Below are 26,411 nucleotides of genomic sequence, written 5' to 3'. Positions count from 1 at the left end.
ATCTTTTTTTGAACGTTAATTTCTCAAAATCCACTGGAGCACATATATTGAGACCTACAAAAGGCACATCGGGCTACCAGTCCCTACAAATTTGCCAAGTTTCGTGCAAATCCATTCAGCCGTTCGGGCTAAAAATGAGGCTAACCGCCCTATGGAAAACTCAATGTTAAAAACACGTTTTGGGACCCCCCTTTTTTCTCGGCCCCCCCTGGACCAACTCCCCCCAAATTTCCAGTGGCTGCTCAGAAACAAAATGTTCCATTTTGCTGAAAATTTCAGCCAATTCCGTCCACAAACGCCAAAGTTATTAGACATAGAATTTTCAAAAATCCCATAGGGAAAAAATCCTAACTATATATACCTACTGGCGACCGCCAGTAGGTAATATATATATATATATATATGTGTGTGTGTATATATATATATATATGTATATATATATATATATATGACTGGGCGATTTAGGCAAGCGGATACAATTATTAAGTGGTAAACTATTTAAAATCACGGCATTCGCACTAGAGTGCACTGTGTGATTCAGGACTTCTCTGTAAGATTATCACGGAAGGCCCTGGGTGTGTTGTCTAACTCGGGTTAGATTTGTAGTCTGTGAACATTTGAATCAGTTAGAAATGGCACTTCCTTATAATGAATGTACAATAATTACTATTTAAACAACCATTGACAAAGTTAACAGTTCGGACTGTTGTAAAGTCGGAACTCATAAGATTTTATCAAACCTCACCAGCGCTCAAAGAACAGGCACAGCAAAGCCAGCAGAGGTGCAAGCTTCCCACCCTCGGAAAAGGGTCTGCAGAAGGAAGTGGAGTGAGCTTGCTTTAGGTGCAGATAAGCCCAGCAGAGGTAGACCTAGTGCAAACATTAAATGCAACCACAACAGACGAGTTGTGGCACTGACAGCAGCACTACAAACTTAGCTCATCCACAAAGCAAGCTTCCCTCAGGCACACTGAGCAGGCGCAGCTGCCCACGCTGCAAGCTTTTCTCAGTACACATAAAAGTGGACAAGACAGGAAGTTCACAGAGAGAGCAGAGGCAGGGCCATAGCATAGCATAACAAAACAAATCTTAGCATAGCATAACAAAACATAACATAACAAAGCATAGCATAGCATAACAAAACATAGCATAACAAAGCATGGCATAGCATAACATAACAAAACATACCATAGCAAAACAAAGCATAGCATAATAAAACACAACATACCATAGCATAGCATAACAAAAAATAGCATAGCAAAACACAACAAAACATAGCATAGCATAACAAAACACAACAAAACATAGCATAGCAAAACAAAACAAAGCATAGGATAGCAAAACAAAACAAAACAAAGCATAGCATAAAAAAACATAGCATAACATAACACAACATAGCATAACAAAACACAACAACACATAGCATAACAAAACATAGCAAAACATAGCATAGCTTAACAAAACACAACAAAACAAAACATAGCATAGCAAAACAAAACATAATAGCATAGCAAAACATAGCATACCAAACACAACAAAACATAGCATAGCATAACAAAACATAGCATAGCAAAACAAATCATAGCATAATAAAACACTACAAAACATAGCATAGCACAACAAACATAGCAAATCAAAGCATAGGATAGCAATACACAGCATAGCATAACAAAACAAAACATAGCATAGCATACAGCCTCACTCTCATACCCCCTCACCTTCACACCCCCTCACCCTCACCCTCACACCCCCTCACCCTCACACCCCCTCACCCTCACTCCCGCTCACACCCCCTCACCCTCACACCCCCTCACCCTCACACCCCTCACCCTCACACCCCCTCACCCCCTCTAACCCTCACTCACCCTCACACCCCCTCACACCCCCTCACCCTCACACACCCTCACTCACACACCCTCACACCCCCTCACCCTCACACACCATCACACCCCCTCACCCCCCCTCACCCCCCTTACCCTCACTCACACACACTCACAAACCCTCACCAGCATAACATAGCATAGCATAGCATAACAAAACACAGCATAGCATAGCAAATCAAAGCATAGGATAGCAATACACAGCATAGCATAACAAAACAAAACATAGCATAGCATACAGCCTCACTCTCATACCCCCTCACCTTCACACCCCCTCACCCTCACCCTCACACCCCCTCACCCTCACACCCCCTCTAACCCTCACTCACCCTCACCCTCACACCCCCTCACCCTCACACCCCCTCACCCTCACACCCCCTCACCCCCTCTAACCCTCACTCACACTCTCACCCTCACACCCCCTCACCCTCACTCACACACCCTCACCCTCACACCCCCTCACACCCTCTCACCCTCACACACCATCACACCCCCTCACCCTCACACCCCCTCACCCCCCTCACCCCATCACCCTCACTCACCCTCACACACACTCACAAACCCTCACCAGCATAGCATAACAAAACATAGCATAGCAAAACACAACAAAGCATAGCATAGCATAACAAAACACAACAAAACATAGCATAGCATAACAAAACATAGCATAACAAAACAAAGCATATCATAACATAACAAAGCATAGCAAAACAAAACATAGCATAACAAAACATAGCAAAACACAACAAAACATAGCATAGCATAACAAAACACAACAAAACAAAACATAGCATACATAACAAAACATAGCATTGCAAAGCATAGCAAAACATAGCATAGCATAACAAAACACAACAAAACATAGCATAGCATAACAAAACACAACATATCATAGCATAACAAAACAAATCTTAGCATAGCATACCAAAGCATAGCATAGCATAACAAAACATAGCATAACAAAGCATAGCATAATAAAACACAACAAAACATAGCATAGCATAACAAAACATAGCATAGCATAATAAAAAATAGCATAGCAAAACACAACAAAACATAGCATAGCATAACAAAACACAACAAAACATAGCATAACAAAACAAAGCATATGATAGCAACACTAAACATAGCATAACAAAACAAAGCATAGGATAGCAAAACAAAACAAAGCTTAGCATAACAAAACATAGCATAACATAACAAAACATAGCATAACAAAACACAACAACACATAGCATAACAAAACATAGCAAAACACAACAAAACATAGCATAGCTTAACAAAACACAACAAAACATAGCATAGCAAAACAAAACATAATAGCATAGCAAAACATAGCATACGAAACACAACAAAACATAGCATACGAAATACAACAAAACATAGCATAGCATAACAAAACATAGCATAGCAAAACAAAGCATAGCATAATCACTACAAAACATAGCATAGCATAACAAAACATAGCATAGCATAACAAAGCATAGCATAGCAAAACATAGAATAGCATAGCATAACAAAACATAGCATAGCATAACAAAACACAGCATAGCATAGCAAATCAAAATATAGGATAGCAAAACATAGCATAGCATAACAAAAAAACCAAAGCATAGCTATAGCATCACTCCGCACCACCACAGCATCACTCAGGGGCAACACAACATCACTATGCGCTACCACAGCATCACTGAACGCCACAGCATCACTTGTTAGCCATTACAACATCACTCAGCGCCACCACAGCATAAATCTGTGCAACCATTCAACAACACTTGGTTCAAATATGTTCTCTCAATGTTTCAAGCTTCATTACAAATGTGACAAAAAGATATTAATATTTCACTTCTGTTCTTGGATTTTCGTCACAATAAAATACACTGAACATAATCTTCACAAAAGTTTTTTACAAAACTTTAAGCTATTGCCATTATAAATTACAATAACTTTTATTTAAGTATTAATTATTGAAAAAAAATTAAAAGCCATTGTTATTTGTAATATCAATACATGTAAGTCACGTAAATACAACACATATTACATTACAAATGCTATAGGTGTCACATTTGCGAAAGTTATAACTATTGGCATTGTAAATGACAAAGCTATTAATTTAGCTATTTTCAAAAACAAAACATAAGTAAAAAAAATTGTCATTTACAATACCAATAGCTCAAACTTTCCTAATGCGAGACCTATTGCATTGCAAATGCTTGTTTTTATTTTACTTCTATTCCTTCCTTGACAACAAAATGCCTCCATTGACTTTAATCAAATACCCCGCTTTTCAGAACTTTGTCTCCCCTCCCTCTGCCTGCCTTGGGTTTCCCCTTCAGCCATAAACGCAGTGAAGCCCAGGAGGCAGGAGCTGGTGAGCAGCGAGGCGCTGTAGATACCCCGGAACAGGAGCTGGTGAACAGCGAGGCGCTGGTAAGCAGTGAGGGGCTGTAGATTCCCCAGGGCAGGAGCGGGTGAGCAGTGAGGGGCTCCCTGCCCCAATATTTGTGCCTCCTACTGTTGTCACCTCTGCCCCCACTCGTCTTTGTCCATCCTGTGCTCCGACACTTTGAGGCCCCAGCGCATATTTTCCTCATCCGCAGAGTTTGACCCTCAGCAAAAGAGAGAACAAGCATTTTCAATGCAATAGGTCTTGCATTTATTCGAGTTTGAGCTATTGACATTGCAAATGACAATGCCTTTTATTTATGTTTTAAAAACAAAAATAAAAGGCATCGTCATTTGCAATGTCAACAGCTCAAACTCGTATAAATGCGAGACCTATTGTATTGCGAATGCTTGTTTAAAAAGCGGGGCAGGTGCACGAAACAGACTCTTTATAGCACTTCCTATCCTTCACATGGGTGTTATAACTTATCTCAGCACAGTGGGGAGCAATGGTGAGGGGTCAGTAGAAGAAGCAAGGAATATTTAAGAGGAGAAGGCTGTTTGGGCAGATTGCCCTTCTAAATAACTTCCTCGCATGAAGACGCGCATTAGAGCAGCAGGTAACCTAATTAGTGCTGGCATCGGATGCAGGAATCTGGAGGCTAGCCTTCGAATCGGTAGTCTCCCGCATGAATCGGGAGGGTTGGCATGTCTGCTTATAAGGTCCCAAAGGCGAGACCTATTGGTTATGCCAATGCTTGTTTTGGTTTACTGTTAGCCAAAATGGCTGCCAAGGCAACTAGAATAAGGACAAATCTCGGGCGTCGCGAGAACACGGTTTTCTGTGTGACGTCAGGTTGGTTTCGCTTTCTGTTGTATGTATCGGAGGCTTTTGGAATCGTTCACTGCGGGTTTAAGGCTGCTTGTGCCTTACTTTTATTAGGGTAAATGTGATATATTCCCAGGAAGAAGTGCTCTGTAGTTCTGCATGGTGGGTTGTTTTATTATTTATTCTTGTTAGACCCTGCGATATCAATTAATTTTACAACCACGACAGGAATGTATAGTTGAACGGTGTATTGTAGCGGGATAGAACCCCAAACGTTTAGTCTACTGCTGTTCCGTTGCGTAAAGTTAGTTCGGCTGAAGCCTCTTTTTTTTTCTTTCTCAGGAATCGTGTGTTCTGTTATTTCGGAATCATGAGGTGGCCTCGCAGTTGGTGTTTGTAAATTGCGTAGGTAATGCACGATGGAAGATTCTAAGGAAGATGCTGTGAAAAAGACGGAGGACTCCAGTTCCATAGAACCAGCAAAGCCTACTCCCGATGTTGACAATACTAGTACCACTGAGGATGTGGCTGTGCCTGTCGTCGTAAAAGAGGAGAACTCTCCTGCTATGCTTTCCATCAAGCGCGAGGAAAATGAAGAAGAAAACGATGTAAGTAATTGCTTTTTTGGTGATCTTATACTATACCATTATAACTTTAGCGGGACCCGAGCCTGTGGCAGGCATTTTTAACTAAGGTGGGGAGAGCGTGGCTTTTATCATAGCCCCAAACATTGATTCAGTGGTCATGGGCGGACATACTGGTATTGCTGAGCCTTAGCTGTGCTAGTTAAGATAATTTGCCACTGGTTTCTCCAGGCCAGTCCTACGATGACTGCAAACTCGGCCAAGTACAATACTTTTCTACTTGTCTGTAATGTAAGGGTGTCGTTGGCAATCAGCCAAACGTTGAGGTAGTGTCGGGTGTTTGAGCTCAGCACTCAAACAAAGTAACTTTAGTGTGAAGCTCCGTGTTAGTTTTAGAAGGAAATAAAGTATATTTAAATACACAGCAGTTATGATATCTACACAATTCAATTGGTTATTCATGTTTCCCATATCAAATGCCCAGTTCATGATTGTTTTCGAGTCTCCCCAATCCACTTTTGGTATAACGGGTGGGTGGCTGTTTCTCACTACTCTTGAGCAATGTAGGTGGCCGTATGTTGTGTGTGTACTACCTGGTACCCTCAATTAAAAACACATGTAGGCAGGCAGACTTGCTTTCGTTGCTTTAACCCCTTCGATGCTGGTGACGGAACCGTTCCGTCATCAGTCACGGTTGAGCTGTGCTGATGACGGAACGGTTCCGTCACGACCGCGCCCTGTTCTGGAATGTCCAGCACAGGGCGCGGCTACGGCGCCGCACGGAAGCGGTTAAGTAGTAATGCTGTACACAGGAAATAGGAATGCACAGTTCCACTGCCCCAACAACTGTGTCTCCACAGAATGTTCAAAGCATTGGAATGGCAACAGAGTTCCATTCCAATGGAACAGAAGAAATACGTATCGTAATAACGCCCCCCACCAAATTTTAATAAACAACAAAATCCACCCCATCACCCCTACGCCAACAAAGGAAAGGGGGAAAAAACAATAACTAACACTAACCCCAAAAATAATATACTAACTCATTTAAACCCTTTACCCATTGCATTTAACACTCAGCCCACAACATAATCTTTCAACCATCCAGGTAACTCCCTTCGTTTACCATCCTCAACTCCCACGCCCCGAAGGTGAACATAGTATTCCTATACTTTGTTTCCACTAGTATCCTGCATCTCTTCACCCGATGCTGTATGTAACTCGCCAGAATCAGTCAATTTATATTTGCTGACACCATCACACAGTGCAGAAGGTGAACCACCTCTCCCAGCCGGGCGCGTCTTCAACCTCCAACCACTGAAAATCCTCACACCTCTTCTCTTCCTTCTCACACATTTCTCTGATGCCCTCTTCAGGTTCCACACTTTATTACTGTTTACTCTGACTGCATTCTGTAGTACTTCCGCCATCTCCTCTGGTGTAAAAAATTGACTCTTACCCGCGGGAACTTTATTCGGTTTTCTTACCCGCACCCAATCCTTGTCTGAACTGGTCTAGTTCTGTGTTCTTCATCTTAGTTTGCCTTACTCTTGTAATGCTTCTCTTTCAACCTCTTGCCCACCAAATCCAGTGATCATTGTTCCACTTTACTGTCACACAACCATGCTTGGTTGTATTTACTTCTGAGAATCCTTCCTATCATGATCACAAATGGTGACAGTCCAGTAGACACAGTTGTCACTCTTTAAGTCCACATCGCTTTCCTTATTTCATTTCGCCATTCAAACTGCAGACTGGATAACACCTTTAACCACCCTGTTAAATCTTTCTGCCATACTGTTCCCAATAGGACTGTAAAGGGAAGCAGTCTTATGTTTGATACCAAACTCTCTCAAAATAAGATTTGGCTGTATTGGATTCCATTATCACCCAGAAGTGTAGCTGAAATACCCTCTGAGAGAAATGTTTCATCCATGAATCTTAAAGGTGTATTAGTGCTTGGGCTCCCTCCACTACACCCACGACTGGCCATCTGGAGCACAAATCAATCGTACAGTTACATGCTCCTGCAATAGCCAACAGGGCCTACCAAATACACAACAACTCTTTCCCACGGCTGTTTGGGATTTAAACATTCACTCATGGGTTGACGCAATGTTCGCAAAGACTCGTCTGCTGAATAATAACCAACACTTGCCCCAGCAAACCTCTCAACTGCCACATCCGCCCCAATCCACCAAAATAGATCCTTCACAACTGCTTTGGTTCTCACCACACCAAAATGCCGTTCATGACAGAGTTCCATGATCAGGTGACGTAATACCTTAGGAGGAATTATCTTACTTCCTCTGAGAACTGAATCGTTCTCTGTGGAGAGCTCAGATCTAAACTCCCAAAACAGCCCTAGGGGCTTCTTGAGCTGTTCTTTCCTAGGTCCACCTTCACACATGCACTTTATAATCTCATGTAAGACACTATCGTTGCCATGCTCTCTCATCCAGTCTTCTGTTTTTTATTTCAGGTGTGCCACAATCATATTCTAAAGCCACCTTAAAATCATCCCAAATGTCCTTGTCACACACATCCAATGGGCATGACGTCCTATCAAGCAATCTGCTACAACATTGTCCCTGCTGGGCACATACACAATATGGTAAACGTAGTCCTTCATTCGCATGAACAATCTTGCAATTCTCCTTTCAGTAGTTAGCAACTTCACTAAAGGCTTATGGTCACACTGGATCATTATAGGTTTGCCCCACACAAATGCACGAAAATGATCTAAAGCACACGCTAACACTTCCTTCTCTTTAATTGGATACTTTTCTTCAGCAGGAGAGAGCGATCTTGAGGCAAACAAAATTATAGTTTCATTTCCTTTAGCATTCTTCTGTGCCAATACCGCTCCCAAACCTTTATTACTAGAACCTGTAGTTATAAAACACTTGCAATTCCGGATCAAAACTACCCAGCGTAGGTACATTAAACCATGTCTTGTTTAATTCGGCAGAATTCCTCCTCTTACTGCAAATCCCTTACAAACTTACATTCTTTTTCAATAATTGTCTTATGTTGTACATCTCCACAAAATTAGAAATACATTTGGCACAATACTCTGCCATACCAAGGAAAAATCTTACTTCATCTTTACTGACCGGTGCTGAGGCTTACAAAATTAGGCAATATTGGAGTGTTGTCTCCCAGACCATTACTCAAATTTTATTTGACGTAGAAGAAAGCAAAACATTGTTTCCTCTGTTGTCTTTAATTAGACCTGCGGTTACTTCATCCAGATTGTGCACTCCTGAATATCACGCCTATGTATGTGACTTTTCCGTCATTATTCTGAAATGAATCACTGAAACTTTTCATCAATCATAGCAATATTTTTCTTTTTGCCTTTTCTACAGAATTTTCTTTTTTTAAAGAAAGCATACTTGTACCCTTGTAGGCATAATGACGAGACAAAACTCCTAAAAAGCATGACTGACGTGACAACATTTCTCAGGTACATGTAAAGGATTAATCCAAAAAACAAATACTATACATCTAAAATACAATTCACGGATGAATTTGTGGACATGCAACAGAACATGTGCAGTTGCTTTTCTAGTGTCTTGAAACGTGTCATCGTTGTTACCTCTACCACTTGTGTCCTCTCTGTGTGTAGTGTTGAGCACTCCTGCTGGGCCGTATTGTAGAAGGGGTCAGAGCACAAATTTGTACCGGGATGGAATCCCAGATTCCACCTCTGAGGGCACTACTATTGTACACACAATGCATCAATTTATAGTCCCTCTCAACCCTGTTTGTTTGCGCCAACGCGTTTTGACTGTCAAAGATGGGCCTATGGGTGATTTCGGGCAAGGTCTTCTTCAGGACAGGTGGTTTTATGGACACGTTTTGCTAGATATGTTGTCACCGCCTTGTTCAGTGTGTCTAGCTGATTTCTAGTTTCCTGTTCAGGTCCGGTCATAAGAGACCGATGCTTGTTTATTTATTTATTTATTTATTTATTTATTAATCTTGTAAAGCGCGACAGCTACCCGTAAGGGTTTCCCGGCGCTGACTGACAGTGACAACATGATTGATCCTGAAAAAAGAAGGATTATTGGGCAAACAGCCAGGTCTTTAAAGCTTTTCGAAAACGGAGATGGCACTGCTCCATTCGTAAATCCATGGGAAGAGAGTTCCACAGTTTGGGTCCCAGTACAGCAAAGGAACGGCCTCCCACTCTGGAAAGCCTGAACCTAGGTACGCAGAACAAATGATGGGAAGAAGAGCGGAGTGAGCGTGTGGGTAAATAAGGCTTGACGAGTGCTCGAAGGTAAATGGGAGCAACATCAATTTTAATCTTATGCATAAAGCACAGTGCCTTAAATTTTACACGATTTTCAATATTAAGCCAGTGAAGTTGCTTAATGTGTTTTGTGATTGGATCATATTTCCGGCATCCACACAGGAGCCGGGCAGCAGCATTCTGAACCAATTGGAGACGACGCAAGATCGCCTTGGTAACCCCCAGATAGAGCACATTACTGTAATCTAATCTAGAGGTCACCAGTGCCGTCACAACAGATCTTTGGGTGTCAGATGGCAGAATCCAGAAGATCTTTCTCAGCCATCTGAGAATAGTAAAACAGGTGGCTGAGACTTTATTGACTTGGTCTTTCATCGACAGATCCCTGTCAATGAGAACACCGAGGTTCCTAGCACGTTCAGATGGAATAGGTAGAACGCCCATGGTTGACGGCCAGTGTCTCGGACTCCAAAGGTCAGGCTTGTTGCCGAAGACAAGCACCTCCGTCTTTTCGCTGTTAAGCTTTAGAAAATTACGGCTCATCCAGCGAGAAATGTCACTAAGACCGGATTGCAGAGAAGATGGTGAAGAAGGGTCAGCTTGAGATAAGGAAAATACGATCTGAGAGTCGTCAGCATAAGTGAAAAGATTAAGGCCAGAAAGCTGTGCAACATGCGCTAACGGAACAACATAAAGATTAAAGAGGAGAGGGCTAAGGATAGAACCCTGGGGAACACCGTGAGGGGAATTGTGAATGTTGGAAGTGGAAGTATTGGAGAAGATTTGGAAAGTCCTATCAGAAAGAAAGGACGAAAACCAGAGTAAGGCTTTGTCACAAATGCCAAAAGAGGCAAGGCTATCGAGAAGAATACTGTGGGAGACAGTATCGAAAGCTGCACTGAGATCAAGCAAAATCAGTGCAGCTGTTTGACCCTGATCCAGTAATTGGTGAATGTTCTCAGTAACACCTAATAGGGTGGTTTCTGTGGAGAAGCCTTGGCGAAAGCCCGATTGGGATGAGTGAAGAAGATTATTGGAAGTGACAAAACGTGAGAGATGAAGATGAATGTGTCTTTCCAAAATTTTTGAAAAGGCTGGCAGCAATGAAATAGGCCGGAAATTAGCAGCAACATTAGGATCGGCAGTGGGTTTCTTGAGTAGTGGGGTAACCATTGCATGCTTCCAGCAATGGGGGACCGTAGCCGAAGCAAGGGAAGCGTTAAGTAGAGAACAGATCACTTCAAGTTGGGAAGATTCAAGCTGGCGTAAAACCGAAATAGGTACCGGATCCATGGGTGAACCAGATTTGATATTGTTTAGAATTTCTAAGAGAGTGGCAGGTACAAGGTCAGGCCAAGTCTGCAGAGAGGCCAGGAGAGGGCAAGTGGTAATAGGGGGTGACCAAGGGCAGGCAGTGGATTCATCAAGAGATTTGATATCTCTATAGATTGTATCAATTTTAGATGTAAAATACTGAGCAAGTTCGTCACATTTCTTACTCGAAAGAGGAGGAGGTATAGCGACGGTCTGTGAACCAGCAAGGTCTTTTACCACTTTAAATAAAACATTAGATTTATTCATGGCTTCTGTAATCAGATTTGTGGCATAGGTGGCTCTGGTATGAACACAGGCCTTGTGGTATCGTTTCAATTCGGCTTTATACGTAAGCCCGGCAGCAGTAGAGTAATCTTTTCTCCAGGCCCGTTCTAGTCTCTTACATTGGGATTTGTGAAGACGAAGAGTTTCATTATACCATGGGGCGGGAGAATTATGGACAACATTTTTTTTGTCTGTAAGAGGAAGACAGATATTTATAGCATCAGAGAGCCAAGAGTTCACCAAATTAGCAGCTGAGTTCATATTATCTAAATTAAGTTGATATTTAGGTAAAAGATCAAGCAGTTTTGAGTTAAAAGCTGTAGTATCCAAATTCTTCCAGATTCTCCTTTTAAAATTGAGAGAGGAATTGGATGTGGTCTGAGTCTTATTAATAGCTACAGTGAATTTAACTAAATAATGTTTAGGTACTGCTCTGACTTTAGATTGTATGTTTTTAGCACTATGGGAGCACGCTCTAGTGCCCGGGAAGTATGGCACGCTACAGTAACAGAAGGTACTTTGGTTGTGACATCACTACACTAGACACATCGATGACAGTCACTGAATTATCAAATCATTTCTCACTGTGCTTATTAACGCCGGTATCTACTTAGATATTTATTCGACTATTATTGGTCGTCCCATGAACTGCTACATTCCTCAAGTCTTCCTTTAATGGTTCCAGGATGAACTTTAAAACAAGCACACAGTTCAGACAAAGTATTGTTCCCTTTTATTTACAAGTTATTAGTGGCCCTTCAGCCCTGGCTTGACTCGTTTGCACCAATAAATACAAACGGATTAGCAATTTTCTAATCAGGGAAAATGGTTTTTCCTTTTTCTTATTAATCATTTTCAATTTCTAAATATAAAAAGAGAAATTAACTGCATATAATAATACAATACAAAATGTAGTCACAAGATATCCTAAAAAAATATATATCTAAATCCCTGGACACTTCTGGTTTATCTGAGCAACAGTACTTGAGCGCTCTCTAACAAAGTGTGTCCATAGTGGGCCCAGGAGGGCTAGATTCATGCCAATTTCTGGAGAAAACCACAAACTTTCAAAATGAGTTCCATTCAGTTTCAATGCCTGCGAAGTGTCTTATGTACATAACTCCAGTAACATACCCAAACTAGCGCAGCCCACTCTAAAGCAATAAGATCACACAACATACTCCCATAATGGCTCCATGAATCCCTACACTGAAGTTAATTATCGCCCAAAGTGCCCCAGACCAAAGGTAGGGCTGTTTAATCACATGGGGATGCACAGAGCTACCCAGGGGCCCCATGCAAGGTCAGGGGCCTTCATACCGCCCAGGCTTTAAACATCTATTCTTAGCACGACCTGCCTGGAGAACTAAAAATTCGAAAGGTGAAACTACCTGCACCCGATTACAAACTGCTACTGTACATAACAGCACTGGCGGCTTCATAACGCCTGTGGTGTCGATGCAATGTTGGCACCTGCCAGTGCATGCTCTTTTCAACTTGTGCCTCGTACACGTGTTTGACGTCAGCATATTTGCTGGTAGTTTTTTGAAAGAGAATGGGTTTGAGTTGAGGGACCAGGAAGCAGTGGCGCTCTAAGCAGTGTGATCTCTTGGTTAAAATGTTCGTGCGGTTGGCATGCGGTGCAATGCAGGCCTGGGGACACAAACCCAAATGGAAAAATACCCCTGCACTGGTTTAGGGAGGCCTAGACCAATATAGAAGAAGAACAGATCCTGTGCACATGCTGATTAGATCGGTAGTCCTGGTGTCAGGATGCAATGTTACACGCAAAATGGAAATATATGTCAAGGTTAAAAAACAAGCACAAAGGTTCGTGTACGTGAAGAAGTCTTTTATAAATCGATTGTTGGTCAGTATAGAAAATAATAGCCAGCCGACACGTGTTTCGTCACACCGTGAAGGGGATGTGACTCATCAGGGCGTAGTGGCGGGCTCCGGTGTGAAGTTGGCCACGTAGTGCAACAGAGGTTGATAGGGTGAACACCTCGTTCATCAACAGGGGAGTGGAAGTAAAGGATGGGTACGTCCAAAACTTCCCCAGGGTACTAGGAACAGAAGGGGGAGCGCAACTGGTCCGTGCGTCCAGACCTCGCTCTCTGGACGCACAGTCCAGTTGCGCTCCCCCTTCTGTTCCTAGTACCCTCGGGACTGAAATTTCCAGTCAATAGCCAACTTTTGAGGTCTTGCCTGGCATTGCAGCGCGCATGCGCTACTCGCTCTGCGTGGGCTTCTTGGAATTTATACGATTTCAGAAGGGGGCTTGAAGCCCCGCCCCTCTTCCATTGGCTTGCGTCATCGTTTGTTAAACGATGGCACGTCATTGGAAATCAGGACAGGATGACGCCATCTTTGTTTTTGTGACGTAGGAGGGTGTGCTCCTCGCTTGTTTACTGGCTCCTGATTGGAAATTCTACACGCTCCTCCCTCCCCATCCCCCCATCCCAAAGCAAACTTCTTAAAGTGGCGCTCTTCATTGGCTTCCCAAGGTGGAGGGCAAACTTAGCCATGCCGTGCAACTTTCAATTCCACCTTGAACCTAATATCTCGAACACGCGATTCATCAGGTATGCAGTTGAAAAGACTTTTGGACAAAAATCAAATGTCTCCCTCAGGCCTCATGCTACTTTAATATCCCTGCACAAATAATATACACGCATATGCCAGTGCCTAAAACTCTGGCTGCGGGGTAGCACCAATTATGTCCCTGTCCTCATGCACTGGCACGCATTAGGTGTCAGTAAATCACCACTGCTCTTCACTCACCTGGCAGTGAAGCTCGTGCTCCCGCTTTCTTCTTGTTCTTGGCTGTTCCTGTGTAAGTGCAAACTCTGGGGATTGCTGGAGGTGCCTGCGTGTCCCGGCACGCGGCTCCTAGCACAGCTGCTGGGGCTGATGAGTGATAATAGTGGTGCAAGTGATGGGTGGCACACACTGCTTTGCTCCGGCACTTGACCACGCTAACACCCCTTATATACCCGACTCGGGACAATCATTGCCGCATCCCCACATACCCCCTCCAGATTATTCTTTTCAATCCATTATCGCTAAGACTTGCCCCTCTCTCCACCCTCCCCTCCCCATCCCTATCTCTTTTTTTTTTGTGTAAATCTGTTTTTATTTTTTCCAGAAGGAGAACAGCAGAAGGGTCTAAGTGTACACAGTGTCAGACCCACAACCCTATACAGGGCCGGCCGCGTAGTGCTAAGGAGCCTCAAGGGAGTTCAGGGAACTTAATTGAGCATTTGAGACACAGTATGTTGCCTACAACCCTTATTAGGCCGGCCGCGTGACACATGAGGCATAGCAGTGAAATACGATTGTGGGCAAATTCAAGACAAATTCAGAAACATAATACCATAGTAGAAAGAGGAACAGAGCGTGTAGGCAAGAGGCCCACAGGAAGAGTGTAGTTATAAGTAGACGTAGAAATGTCAAGAAAAAGAAGAGAGGGTACGGGATGGAGGGCCCCTGCATCAGGGAGGCTATACAGCAGCAACAGTGCAGGGGTGGGGGTGTTCGGGCGAACGGGGGGACCAAATCTATATGCTAGTTAAATCTGATTATGTAACATGCAGGATTATGGGCATGACTTGTGTGATTGTGTAAGTAACCTGCTCGGGTCTGCTGGGATTAATGCATCTTCGAATAAACTTAAGGCCCTGAGCTTCGAGGGAAGGTAGCGTGCATGTTCTATTTTGCAAAGATATATGACTAGTGGCTTCCAGATTGTGGTGAAGCGAGGGTCTCGAGACTGCAGTCCCGCTGGGAAAAGTTCCATAGTCACTACATGCCATAAGCGCACAAACCAGGCGGCAATCGGGGGAGTATCCGCTTTCTTCCAATATAACGCTATAAGTTGCTTCGCAGCTCCGAACATGTGGAGGGCTATGCACCCAATCGCTATGGGTGCGTGCTTTTAAGTTGTCGGGCTTAAGGCCCAAGAGGATCGTGGCTGTGGACTCAGGCAGAGGTAAACCCAGCACTTCCTTGATGTGGCTAAGAACTTCCTTACAGAGCAGGGTCAGAAGAGGGCATGCCCACCAAATGTGAATGAAGTCTCCAGATGTTTTTAAACATCTCCAGCACAATGGGGAGGTTGCAGGGAACATTTTATGCAATCGAGATGGCGTGTAGTACCACTGCGTCATGATCTTGTACGCAGTGTCTCATTGCGATATACTGCGATAGACCTTTGGGATGTCTCGCCACAAGCGACTCCACTGCACAGGCGCGATCTCAGTGGGGGACGTCAGCTGCCATTGACGCTGATACGGATGAGTGGTTACTAGCGGGGGATGCAGCAAGATCTGGTACGTCCGGGAGATGAGGCCTTTTGATTCATCAAAGGAACAAACCAATCATTCAAAGGGGGTGAACGGGCGATTGGCCGCCCGCTGCATCTCAATCGAAGATAACCAATGCAGCAGCTGTGCGTATTGGAGCCCTGCCTTAAGGTGGAACTCTTCCCTGCATTGTTCTGATCGTTCTGCATCCACCTTTCTGCCATTTTGAAAATGCCTGGGAGTTAAAGGCAGGGGGAAAGAGCGGGTTGCCCGCTATGGGAGTGTGAGGGAGGCGGAAGGTCGTGAGTCCCTTGTGCATGGCCGCCTTGTCCCATATATCCAACACCGTCTTTGTGGGCACTGTGATATAGGCATTGCGACAGCGCGCAGTCCAGTGCAGCCAAACAAGATCTCAAATGGTTCACCCTGTTACAGTCCTATCCATGTGAAATCAGATCTTGTCGCTCACAGTCGTTGTCCACTCCGAGACAACACAGAGATGGGCGGCCCAATAGTACTCTAGGAAGTTGGGACATGCCAATCCTCCTCTGTCCCGCGGGAGCATGAGGATTTTATGGGAGAAGTGTGGTCTACACTCGCCCCATATGAAGCTTGTGAGATCCCGTTGAAGGCTCTGAATCTGATGTTGCGAGATAGGGGTGGGGAGGCATTGAAACAAATACAGTATTTTTGGAAGTATCGACATTTTTATGGCGTTGAGGCGACCCAGCCAAGAAAGAGTCAGAGATTTCCAACCCCTCAGATCCTCCAACACTGACTATCTGCATTCCCGCCAATTTATTTTGGTCCACGTGTCAAGGGTGGGAGTCAACTGAAGTCCTAAATATCGAATATGATTAGCGGCCCATTGATAGGGGGCGAGTGTTTTAAGAACTGGTATCTCGTCTTCAGGAGTAGTAAGATTCAGAGCCCAAAACTTACCATGGTTAATTTTGAGGCTTGACGCCCGTTCAAAGGACTGCAGTAGGGAGTGGAGCGCGGGGAGAGATATGTGGACGTGACAGTGTAAGGATGAGGTCATCCGCAAAAAGCGCCACCTAATTCTGCCCCACCCCCAAGGGAAAGGCCATGTACATCTGCTGCTTGCCTAATCAGCACTGCTAGAGGCTCTACCACGAGGGCAAACAGCAGAGGGGACAGGGGGCAGCCCTGGCGCGTACCTCTATAAATGGGGAAAGGGTCCGTAAGCTGTCCGTTGACCCGTACCCTGGCCTGCGGAGAAAGATAGGGAGCCATGATCATAGCTATTATGTTCCGACCCAAACCAATTTTCTGCAGCACTGCCCGAAGGAATGACCAATCCACCCGGTCGAATGCCTTCTCCGTATCGAGCGATAGAAGGCATGCTGGTATCTTCCAGTGTTGTGCCTTCCCCACAAGGTGTGAAATTCTACGTACGTTGTCCGCTCCCTGCCGGCCTCGAATGAAGCCGACCTGGTCCGGCTCTACAAGGCGAGGCATGTGGGGATCCAGGCGTTTGGCCAGCATTTTGGTGTAAATTTTAATGTCCGTATTTAACAGAGCTATGGGGCGATAGGATGCGTACAACGTGGGGTCTTTCCCCGGCTTGAGTATAAGGGCTATTTCGGCCATGCCCATTGAGGGTGTTGGCTCTTCCGTGTCGGAGATAGAGTTATACAGCCTCAAGAGGTGAGGTTGGAGCTGGATCTGAAACAGGCGATAAAAGACCAGCGGAAGGCCATCCGGCCCTGGCGATTTCCCAAGGGGAAGGTCCTTTAGCGCTGCCGCCAGCTCCTCCTTAGTGAGGGGTTCCTCCAGTTGTTTGGCGTGATGGGGGTGCAGTGGGGTCCATGGGCATTGGTCTAAAATATCACAAATCTGGTCTTGGTCTTGTCTGCCTTGTAGAGGGCTGAGTAATAGGTCGGGAAAGCCTCTCACTTGGCCCTTTCTGTGGTGACCCTCTCCCCGTCAGGAAGCTGGATGTTGGCTCTGTGGGCTTTTGCAGTCTGCGCTCGGAGGCGTTTCGCCAACAGTTTGCCCACCTTGTCTTACCCCCTCGAAATGCTGTTGTTTTAGTGCTAACAGGGTTTGCTCGGCCTTATTGGTGCAGAGGGACAGAGTTGTCCCCTGAGGTACTCGAGCCGTCGCTCGAGCGCGGTGCGTTCCTGATCTTGCCTTTCCATGCTTTTAATATCTTTGGTAAGATTATCCTCCAAGAGACGGGCCTCGCGCGCCCGTGCAATCGACAGGGATGTGATGTGTCCGCGGATTGTGGCCTTAAAGGCATCCCACACTGCAGGGAAGTGTGTTTCGGGGATATCATTACTCGCGAAGTGAAAGTCAGTGGCAGTCTATATGCTCTCCACATCTTCTGGATCCCGCAGGATATGCGGCGGCAGGCGCCACCGCGGAGCGTGTGTGGGGCAAGCGGCCAGATCCTGCAGGAGAAGTTCAACATGGGCATGGTCGGAGAGCGGTATGGCAGACATTGAGACTGCCAACATATCCTTTATCAGGGTGTGAGAGATAAAAATATAGTCAATGCGCGAGTACGAGCGATAGATGTGTGAGTAATACGAAAAGTCCCGCACCTCAGGGGAGTGGTAACGCCAGGAGTCCAGCAGACCAAGGTTTGCTATTTGTCTTCTGAGTGCAGAAGACATAGTCCCTGTGCCGTGCGAGGAGGCTTCACTACGGTCCTTCTTAGGGTCCCACGCCAAGTTAAAGTCACCCCCCAAGATCAGCGAAGAGCCATCCTGTGGCACATGTTCCCGCAACACCGCCCGGAGGTAGGAGTCCTGCATCTGGTTAGGTGCATACACATTACACAATATGAAGGAGCATTGCCTAATCTGTATCCCTGCCCTGACGAAGTGGCCATCTGAGCTACGGAATACCTTGGACTCCCCCCTGCCTGATACCAGCCCTGCAAAGGATAGCCACTCCGGCCGTTTTAGTGGGTGCCGCAGCCCAAAATTGGAGAGGATATTTAGGGTGCGCCATGCGGGGTGTATTTGCTTTTAAATGGTGGGTCTCTTGAAGGAGAATGTCAGGGTTGAGTTGTAAGTGGTAACGCAATGTTTGTTGCCGTTTGTTGGGTGAGGTAAGCCCCTTAACATTAAGGGATATAATCTTCAAGGGGCAGGGAACAGCCATATTTGTTTCTAGACCCATATTCGTCCATTATGCCTCCATAGAGAGCAAGCTGGGATAAGGTGAAGAGGGTGTAGGGCTTACTGATCCCTTTGGAGGAAACGCACTGTCAAGTGGGGATTCCCCGTCCCCCGCTGTCAGAGAAGGAAAACAAGGAGGATAAGAAGGACAGAGAAGCAGAGATATGTATAGACAAAAAACAGGTAATCCAAATTGGCCAACCGGGCCACATTGTTCTGTTCCAATCATGGGTGAGCCTACACCGCAGTGCTCCATCAGCACTGCATATAGGGAGCTGGGGTGTGTACGAAACCTTGGGGTGATCACCGGCCCGACGGACCAGGGACATGTTCCAGGAGCAGTACTTGTAGTCAGTTTCATAAGTGGGGATCAATCCATCAAGGAGTTGGAGATCGTAAGCCTGCTGCCGACTGCTCCCCTTCCAAGGACCTGATGTGTTGTATGATATCGTGCTTGGCTTGCGAAGTTGATTGTTCATCAAGATGCGGTGAGTGTCTGTGACGGTAGCACAGTAGACCAGAATGGTTTGGTAGGCACCCGTGTGAGAGGCGGGAGACGTGTGGGGCTAGCAGGCGGTGTTGAGGAGAGATGAAGTAGTTGCTCCGCTTCTTTATAGGACCGTAGTACCCGATGCTTGGATTCCCACTGGAAGATGAGGGCGAATGCGTGACCCCACTGGTAGGAGATGTCCATGCTTCGCAGTTTATCTGTCACAGGTTTAAAATCTCCACGTCTTCGCAAGGTGTTGCGTGTGAGATCTTGAAAGATTTGTATCTTATTTCCGCCCTAGACAAGGTACGGCTTGGCTCGCATCTCTCATTGTATAGCCTCCTTTTCCGTAAAGAAATGGACCCTAGTTAAGATGTCTGGGAGGACGCCTGCCCGTGGGACCTGAAACCCTGTGTGCCCTATCCAGGACCGGTGGTGATGCATCCTCGTCCCCCCAAACCTTGTGCAGGAGCTGAGCCACATAGGTCATAATGTCTTTCCCCTCCGCCAGAGGGGAACCCCCCGGATGTAGAGGTTATTCTGGCGGCTCTGATTTTCCATGTCCTCCTGCTTCAGTTGTAACTCTTATGTGCTGCTCTTCCAGGGTGGCCAGGCGCTGCCAGAGTTGTTCCTGGTCCTCAGTTCGGGCATCTACGGTCTTTTCCAACCCGTCTACACGTTCTCCAAGATATGTGACCTTATTCCGAAGTTCCCGGACATAGGAGTGGACCTCAGTTCGGAGTGAGCTTATCTCATTAGGTTTCGCCTGGCGTTTACTGCGCAAGCAGTATCGCGCAGGCGAAAAACTTTTGTAAACAAGTATGGGGCTTCGTTCCGTCTCTCTGTCCCATTGGCTAGCTCCATAAATGGAGGCTAGCCATTGGAACAGAGATGTGTCACTCATTCCCGAGCAGATTTGTGGGCGTTCCCACGATTTTTACTCATCCCGCCCATTTTCGTGCGTCATTGCGGCGGTGGGCGGATGTAATTTTTTTTTTTTCTCGTCCTGTTTTGGTCAGTTTCAAAGTGTCCTTTGCAGGAGTGGGCTGCGAGATTGAAGTTTCCAGGATGCGGTTTCTCGCAGGTAAGCGGCATTTTTAAATATTTTTTTTTTATCTGGTTTTCGCCCCCCCTCCCGCTGTCCGTGTGCCCGTTCCCGCACCCCTCCCCCCTCCCGCTGTCCGTGTGCCCGCTCCCGCACCCCCCTCCCGCTGTCCGTGCTACCCCCCTCCACACTTAGCTCCCCATGAGTGGCTTGGTGTTTGGGCAGATATTTTTCGGCCCTGATTAAAGTCTCCCCGCCTGGGTCAGACCTGACCATTACCACCCGGCATTGGGGAAAACCTGTACTGCCCTTCCTCAAGCTTGAAAGACACGCAAGGGTTCCCCCCCGTCACCCAGGTCCTTGGCGTTTCTGCCTTTGACTTAGTTTATTCGCCCCACTTGTACCCGGCTGTCTGTGTGCCCTCCCCCCCCCCCCCCCCCCCCCTTCCCGGCTTTGTGTGCCCGCCCCCCCCCTCCCGGCTGCCTGTGTGTTAGTTAAGTGGGTTAATATCACAGATTGTGCCCCTCCACTTTAGTTTATGAGAGAATATGGTTTCGACTAAGAAGCTGCCACATGGTCACGCAGCCTTAAAGTTTCCTAGAGCAAACTATTTGAAAACGATTGTCTGCAGGTCAAGATGCTGGATTCCTTTATACCAAAACGTTTTTGATATGGGTAGCTTTGTCTGGCTTGGTTTCTGCTGTGTATTTTTGGGGTACTTGATTTCTTTTAATGGTACTACCTGTAGTGAGTTGTTAATGCATGGTAATGATTATTTGAAGTGAACATCTAGACGAGCTGATACTTTCAGATTCTGACGGCCACTTAACACAAATATTGTGTCAGTCTATAAAATAACTTAACAATTGGGAATGGTATGGGTATAATATTTACAAGTCCATAGAGCTCTCCTGCAGACGTTGCTAATGGGCCTTGAGTTCTCACGACCCGCACTCCTGCCTCGAAGCTCCTTCTGTGCCCTCCAAACGGCCCCATGCCGGGCATGCCACTTGACTCTAGGTTTTAAATGTATAGTTTTTTGTGCAACTCGCACAATGTGATTTTCCAACGGTCGTGTTGCTCCTTTTTGTAACGACACAAATGGCATGTTCTTGTTAGCTTAAAATCCAGAAATATCGTGGTGGTGTTTAATTTCACCCCTGCCTGAAAAGTGAGCGTTAGGGGTATGTATATAAATATGCAGTTGTGGAACAATAATATGCGAAACTTATTAGGAAAGCAGTATTTTGTGCCTGGTTGAAATTACTCGCTCGAGCATGTTGGTGTCAACGAGACCCTACACACAGGAGTTATGGGCTAAAATTAGATTTTGACTGATTGCGACTATTTCATGGACCGCCAATACATAAACAGTGTTTGTCTTACGTAACTCTTGAATGTTTGCTCTGGTCTTCTGTGCTTAGAGGTATTTAATCTTAGATAAATTTGTACATAATTTGGAGAACGGGGATTGCTTGCCTCGTGCTACCAGGTGAGGTTGCATAGTGCAATCTTAAATAATTACCATAGTCAGATGGATGTCTAGTGCTACCATGCTTTATAGAAACTACCGCCAGGGCTTGTTTCTTGATAGGAATTCGTAGACAGCTATGACTAAGATTTCATTAAAATGAACTGCAAGCCCCGTAATGCAATGCAATATATTGTTAGTTGAAAAGTCAACTGTCTGTAGGTGGCACTCGTCATCTATGAGTCTCTTGGGTCACTGCAATGAAATACTTATGAGTGCTCAGTCTTTTCACAATTGAGTATTGGGTTCTTTCAACATTTGGGAGAAAATCTTCATGTTTGCAGACTCAAACTCTGCTGCCAGGTTCCAAGTGCCTTGTGTGTTCTGGTGGTACCTGGTGTGGGTGTTCAACGTTCACAGGCGGTGTCGGATTTCTAGAATGTGCTGCAGGAGTATTTATTGCGAGATGGCACTGCAAAGGCAGTCCTTTCTTAGGCGAGCTCTGAGGCAATCAAAGTCCCCGGCTCATCAGTACCTAAGCAACTTTCGGTAGCCTGTGGAAACTTCCTGTATGTTCAGACAGGTTACTCAGACGTCTGAGGTTAAATAGTGTCATGAAGAATTTGGAAGAATGCTTTCTTTGTAGGCATGTTTTGATATATAGCTATAAAATGATATCCCCAAATGCAGTGTCTGACAGAGTTGCAAATACGATCTACACGTTTGTTCGATTGAATGTGCATGTGTTTTCGGTCTTGGGTTAAAATGAGCATTATTTTGGGCTGTTGTGGGCAAGGTTTTATGATTGTTTTTGTGTGAACTATTCTTCACTTTAGTCTAGCTGATTACTGAATGGGCTCCATGTATGTGCTAACTGATCAATGATAACTGTGGTCATGGGAGGTCAGGCTCTTCCTCCAAAGCCTACTTTAGAGCACTTTCAGACACCTTTTCGCCAACACATTCCTTTTGTTTTTCAGATATCGGGGCGGGGCTGGGCGACCTCCTGTGGTTTGACCGATGATTTCCCCCTGCAGACACAAACATTTAACCACCTCGATCAGCATTCTTCCGGCCTTGCATTTTATAATGGCCTAGTATATTGAACCTGGTTTTGTCTGTTTTAGTGTGCCTTGCACTGTCCTGTTTTCCAAACTGCATTCGAAATGGCTGAATCCCTCATCCATTTAATTGCTGCAATGCAAAATCTTTTTAAATATGTTCTGTGGCGTAAAGATTCACGAGAGCAGGGGTGTACTTTAGTCGCACTTGCCGAAGATTCTCGTAGTATTGAAGTTTCTCAGCTACGTGTGGGATTAACTCATTCAATCCAGGGCTTTGCATTATGGGACTTGCAGTCCTATTTATCATTTTAACAGCAGAGCAACAAGTTCCTGAAAACAACAAGGAAGCAAATCTCTGGACTGCATGGACGAGCTCTTTACATGGGGATCTAGCGCACTTGTGGGCACTGTATCTTAAGAAAGGACGAATACGTGTATTATGTTGGCTCATGTCCCACAAAGGAAAAGCAGATTAGTAACACATCTATAAAGGGCAATGTGGATTTTTTAAAAGATGAATGGAACCACGAAGAGTTTTTTTTTTTAAGCAGCTTGGTTAATGACCTCCACCTCGAGCATGTGGACTTCATCAGCCCTGGGATTTTTACATTTGCATACGTTACAGGTGTTGCACTGTACAGTTTTTGTTTTTTTTACGTCTGTGACCACGCTTCCACCCTCCCCCCACACGTTTTATGCGAGGATAGACATACAACTTTTCCCTAAATGAATGGAAGGTGATGCAGTGGACTGGGGCGAGGGTATTGTTTCTGACATTTCCTCGTACCGCTTTTCCTTTTGGGCCCATCAATCCCATACATAAAAGAGGTACGGTAAGGGTCTATTTTAATGTCTGCATCTTCCATCAAAACACCGGACCAGTTTGGTGCTTAATCAAGGGATTTTCAGTGACTGCCCAACTCTAAATCAGGTTGAGTCTCTTTCGCTGGCACCAGCAAGGAGCAAAATAACATGAAAACATGCCATAAGTGACTTCAACTCAAAATGTTGCGGAATTACCCAGTGCTCCTCAAATTTTTCAAAACAGTCTGGCTCTGTGTGTGTGTGCGGCTGGCTCTGTGTGTGTGTGCGCGCGCGGCTGGCTCTCTGTGTGTGTGTGTGTGCGGCTGGCTCTGTGTGTGTGTGTGGCTGGCTCTGTGTGTGTGCGGCTGGCTCTGTGTGTGTGCGGCTGGCTCTGTGTGTGTGTGTGTGTGTGTGTGTGGCTGGCTCTGTGTGTGTGTGTGTGGCTGGCTCTGTGTGTGTGTATGTGGCTGGCTCTGTGTGTGCGGCTGGCTCTGTGTGTGTGCCTTTGTGTGTGTGCGCGCGGCTGGCTCTGTGTGTGCGCGGCTGGCTCTGTGTGTGTGTGTGTGTGTGTGCGGCTGGCTCTGTGTGTGTGTGTGTGCGGCTGGCTCTGTGTGTGTGTGCGGCTGGCTCTGTGTGTGTGTGTGTGCGGCTGGCTCTGTGTGTGCGGCTGGCTCTGTGTGTGTGTGTGTGTGTGGCTCTGTGTGTGTGTGTGGGTGCAAATGCAATAGGTCTCACATTTGTGAGAGATTTAGCTAATGGCAATGTAAATGACAATGCCATTTATTTATCTGTTTTCAAAACCAACACATAAATACAAATTTTGTCATTTACAATGCCAATAGCTCTAACTTTTCCAAAGGCGAAACCATTGCATTGTAAATGCTTGGTTTTGAGCGCTGACATAAATGTGGCCATAAAAGCTTGCGAGGCAGGTGACGAGTCCCCTCCCGTCTGCGAGGCCACCTCCGCAGGAGCCGATGCACCCGCCTTGCCCCACATAGCAGCCACAGGGTTATCTTTGGGGGCCGTCGACGAGTCTTTTCCCACTTTGTTGCGTGTCATCTTTGAATGTGGTACGTCTTTTTAGCAGCACCAACTGTAGGGGCCAATGAGCGGTCACAGAGTTGACCTAGAGTGGACCCGAGTACCAACTATACTTGCCTCACAGCAGTAATGGGGAGTCAGGGCGTGCCGCCTCAGGGTCCGCAATAACACTGCGGTGCCAGTCCGACGAGATGAGTCAGATCACCGCTCCCTTGTGTGATCCAGTCAGCCCTCCCCGCCCCTTCAAGATGTGCACTGTCCCACAGATCGGTGGAAGCCAATAAGGTTAGGGTCGAGGTTGGAGTGAGGTTGTGTGCAGCTATTCCAGTGTGTAGGCGGGAGGCAGTCGTCTCAGGGGTCCGGGGCCCTGTGTAACAACCCGTCCCCCCCCAAGGCTGGTAGCTCACATGCGTCCCTCTAGCCCGTCTCACGCCTCTATGCAGTGCGCAATGTGCTGTCAATGTATTATCTGGTCAGGGCGTCCAGCAACCACAATGGCCATGTATATGGGGTGTAGCCGCGGGGATCATCCACCCATGGCCCAAGGGCGTGTACCTCTCAGGGTAAAATTATGCATCCCCCCCCCCCGCAGCCCACTCACAGGTGGTTACGTAAATGGCTCAGGTGAGATCACGGGGCGCCAGCCCCACCAAGACCCCCCGAGAAAGCACCAGTGACCGGACTGCCAGTCTTTGGGATCCACCAATGTCCGTTCACTCGCCTCATCGATTCAACAGTCGTGGCAGATGTAGAGCGTATGAGCCTTGTGGCGCCGCAGGGTGCGGGATCCAAGAGCAGGGGTGCGGATGGGCAGGTCAGCAGCAAGGGTCCCCGCTCTCCACATTCCCCCCGCGTTGTATGTCCGCTTTAAAGGCGCACCACTGCTGGCCAGTCAGATAAGATGCCACTTCAAGGCCCCTATGCCGCCAGCGCTTTCACACTTTCGTCTCACCCCACGCCAGTTCCACAGAGGCCAGCAAGGCCCAAGGCGATGGTCCCAGTCACGCGGGGAGCGTAACGCTGTACAGGGCAGTGAGGGCACTTGCTTTGGGGAACCCCCACAGAGCCCTTAATGCCTCGCAAGGGCCAGGCGCCGCACCCCACATTGTCTACTTACAGGGGCCTCCAGATCCTCCCATGCAACAGGGCGGTCACCACCACGGCGGGCTCCGGGAGATACGTGCCCCGCATTCACAAAAGAAGTCCTCCACACTACCTCCTGCCGGGGTCCAAGCGCCTCTGTCGCCTGTTATGTCGGGTGAGAGCCCCGCCAAGCAGGGGAATGCAGTCTGTGCCGTAAATGGCGCCTCAGAGCCTCCGAGTCAACTGTCAGGCCAGCCTCCCTCTCCGAACCAGTCACACGCCTTCCACTCCCCGGGCCCGATGCCCCCACTACTCCGCCGTCCGCTCCGATGTTGTGGATGGCTGGAGAGTCCCCAGGCACACGCGAGGAGACCCCCGGGGCCTTGGGCTAGCGGGCGCTCCCATCAGCAGGT

The 26,411-nt window shown here is 46.4% G+C and overlaps 1 protein-coding gene across 3 annotated transcripts in view; it reads left to right on the top strand.

Annotated features, from left to right (window-relative positions):
- The first annotated feature begins 4,214 nt into the window (after window positions 1-4,214).
- The window catches only part of TAF11 (TATA-box binding protein associated factor 11), a 265,689-nt gene continuing 243,492 nt past the window's right edge, over window positions 4,215-26,411 (top strand). The window contains exons 1-2 of one of the 3 annotated variants that reach the window (XM_078644276.1): window positions 4,215-4,310; window positions 5,437-5,702. In XM_078644276.1, coding sequence (XP_078500402.1) covers window positions 5,514-5,702 — 189 coding nt within the window. In that variant the 5' untranslated portion in view covers window positions 4,215-4,310; window positions 5,437-5,513. Of the gene's footprint in view, window positions 4,311-5,111; window positions 5,257-5,436; window positions 5,703-26,411 lie in introns of those variants that run through there. The other 2 variants (XM_078644275.1, XM_078644274.1) reach the window with 2 other exon arrangements.

Source organism: Lissotriton helveticus, chromosome 5_1 (genome assembly GCF_964261635.1).
Source record: "Lissotriton helveticus chromosome 5_1, aLisHel1.1, whole genome shotgun sequence".
Classification (NCBI taxonomy): Eukaryota; Metazoa; Chordata; class Amphibia; order Caudata; family Salamandridae; genus Lissotriton; species Lissotriton helveticus.
This window is presented reverse-complemented; position numbering and strand designations above follow the sequence as displayed.